Source organism: Melanotaenia boesemani, chromosome 5 (genome assembly GCF_017639745.1).
Source record: "Melanotaenia boesemani isolate fMelBoe1 chromosome 5, fMelBoe1.pri, whole genome shotgun sequence".
Taxonomy (NCBI): Eukaryota; Metazoa; Chordata; class Actinopteri; order Atheriniformes; family Melanotaeniidae; genus Melanotaenia; species Melanotaenia boesemani.
In genome coordinates this window covers 31,671,003-31,673,449 of record NC_055686.1, presented here as the reverse complement: position 1 = coordinate 31,673,449, position 2,447 = coordinate 31,671,003, and the positions used below count along the sequence as shown (strand labels likewise).

At 39.8% G+C, this 2,447-nt stretch overlaps 1 protein-coding gene across 1 annotated transcript; it reads right to left on the bottom strand.

Annotated features, from left to right (window-relative positions):
- Positions 1–736: 736 nt before the first annotated feature.
- LOC121639906 lies at positions 737–2,132 on the bottom strand. Its single transcript, XM_041985506.1, has 6 exons — positions 2,080–2,132; positions 1,675–2,007; positions 1,569–1,610; positions 1,362–1,472; positions 1,244–1,278; positions 737–969 (listed from the first exon to the last, which is right to left on the bottom strand). Exons 1-6 carry the CDS (start codon positions 2,123–2,125, stop codon positions 868–870), a joined length of 669 nt encoding a protein of 222 aa, XP_041841440.1. The 5' UTR covers positions 2,126–2,132; the 3' UTR covers positions 737–867.
- Between the last annotated feature and the right edge of the window lie 315 nt (positions 2,133–2,447).

Here is a 2,447-nt window from a genome sequence, read left to right as displayed (position 1 = left end):
GCAACTCATATTACTCAGATGTGACTCATGCATGGATCTGAACAGTATTCCCATGATGCAATGCAAGACATGTTGATTTTGTCACTCCTGTAGCAGAGGGTGGCATTGCTCTGCAAGCATGAAGCTGCGTAGGTTGCTTCTTCAGCAGGAGGTTGCTGTTGTTTGTACATAAAGATAAACCAAAGATGTCCGCTTGATAAACAAGATGAAGGAGTTTTATATTTACAGCATGAATGTTACCACAATTTAAAATGAGTGGAGCTCTGGTGTGAAACTGAAGCAGCTTTTGAAGCCTGTGGTTTTGTTGCAGAGCTGAAGGCTACTCTCTCTGCATGCTGCCACCACAGTGGAAATTTACAGAAGGATGATCTACCAGTCCTTTGCTGGCCCACACAGGCCCACAAACGCATTCAAGAAAAGAAGCTACACCTTTTTATTTTTCATACACACATCATAAACAAGAGCCAAACAAGAGAAAATGACCATAAATTCTGTCAAATAGAGGAAAAGTGAAATCGGATGAAGAGTTTCAACCTAAGCAGAAGCAAACCACACAGTCATCTCTGAGTCTCGGTGGCTCAGCCTCCATCTCTTCTTTTTTCCTGTTCAGTTTACAGTCAATCACCAATAAAACCAAGAAGACTGAGAAATATAAGTCAAATTATTTGTTATTGCAGGCAACAGGTAAATAAAACAGATTTTTTTAGTTTATTTATTTATTTATTTTACAAGTGAATATACATTCATTTAAAACATCAGCAAACAGTTTTATTCTTGATCTCCAAAACAACTCATGATGTTTGTGGTCAGTGATTTTCTTCCTGTGCAGAGATGTAGATCTACACCTCTGCAGCTCAGAAACCAAGTCTATGTTCTGGCAGTATAAATAACATGAGTCTCCAATGCTCTCTCTTCTGCAGGCCGCCTCCTTCGTATAGTTTCTGTGAGGAACATCAGGTCTGTAGGGTCCTGGAAATAAAGAATTAAGAATCAGGAACTGGAAGCAGAACAGATTCTGTTCTGACTACATCACTATTCATGAAGGTCTCATAGTGTATGGGAGGCTGAAATGAGCAAAACTGCCTACAAAACAGTAAAGTTCTGAGGATGAGCTGGTTCCTTGATAGAAAGTACGATAGATCAACCTCCCTATCTCTGTTAAAGGACAGTACACAGAAAACACAGGATGACAACACAGAAACAACAAAACTGACACAGAAGACAGGAAAATAGGTTCATTCACCTCGTTTCTGTCAGGGTTCTGTTCTTCCTCTGCATCTAAACATGAAAATCAGATGAATTGATTCACATAACTGGTATAAAGTCGTTGCATGTGCATGCTGATTACATGTGAGCTGTACCTGTTTGACACTTTTTGATTGTAAGAACCAAAGCAGTAACAGCCACCATGAAGAAAACAATCAGACTGCTCAGAATCACTGTTACGATGGCTTGATGAACTTCAACATGAGCTGCAGGAGGAGTTGATTAATGATCCAAGTTAGAATTACTGTTCTTTGAGAAAAGATGCACAAGAAATCTTTAGAAGAGTGGAAAAAGAATCGTACTTCCATTTTCAATGTAGGTTACATCAGTGTGTCGACCTTTACCTGTAAAAAAGATATAGTTAAAGTACAAAAAAACCTGAATGTGACCAAATGACCACAGTCTTACCTTGAACAATTAGCTCTGCTGCACCGACAATGACTGTATGTCTCTTTACGTAGAATCCACAGAAATACAGACCAGAATCAGAGAAATCCACTTGTTTGATCCTCAGAAAGACAGTGGACATGTTGGAGCTCATCTCAAATTTTCCATCTTTTAATCCATCACAGAATGAAGCTTCACCTTCAGCTCCATACATGGCAGAGATACAGCTGGGTTTGGTTCTGTTCACCACTCTGAACCAGTCCGTCTGGGTTGGAGATGTAGAAATGTTGGAGCACAGCAGAGTGGCATCTTCACCCTGCTGGACCTCCACAGTCTGAGACTCACAGATCCAACCTGAAACAAGCAGCACAAACATCAGTTTTTAGACATTCAGCAGTTTTTGTAATAAGAGATCAAAAAACTTACTGAAGCTGCAGAGAAACAACAATGCTATCAGAATAAATCTCCTCATTTTGTTATTAAACTTGATTGTGAAGTTAGATAGTGTCGCTCAGCTCTTATAGGGGAGTTTAGAGGGGCGGGGTGTCTTTGTTCTTCCTGTCGTCAAGCACGCACCAACCAATGTAATACAGATTCTTTGCATAAATTTCAGTTTTAGCAAACAGGCTTGTTTGCTGGTTTTGAGAACAAGTCGACATTTTTCACATTTTCCAAAGACCAGGGGCCTCATTTATCAAGCTTGGGTAGAAACAAAAACCAGCGTACACCAAATATAGTCAGCTTTTGGGATTTATGAAAACCAAACTTGTTGAGAACTAGTTCCTACCTTCACA

Coding starts and splice junctions, on each gene's coding strand:
- LOC121639906 (XM_041985506.1), bottom strand. CDS start 2,125: ATGAGGAGATTTATTCTGATAGCATTGTTGTTTCTCTGCAGCTTCA. Junction 1,279..1,361: donor AATCAAAAAGTGTCAAACAG/GTACAGCTCACA, acceptor TTTCATGTTTAG/ATGCAGAGGAAGAACAGAAC. Junction 970..1,243: donor AGAACCCTGACAGAAACGAG/GTGAATGAACCT, acceptor CTTTATTTCCAG/GACCCTACAGACCTGATGTT.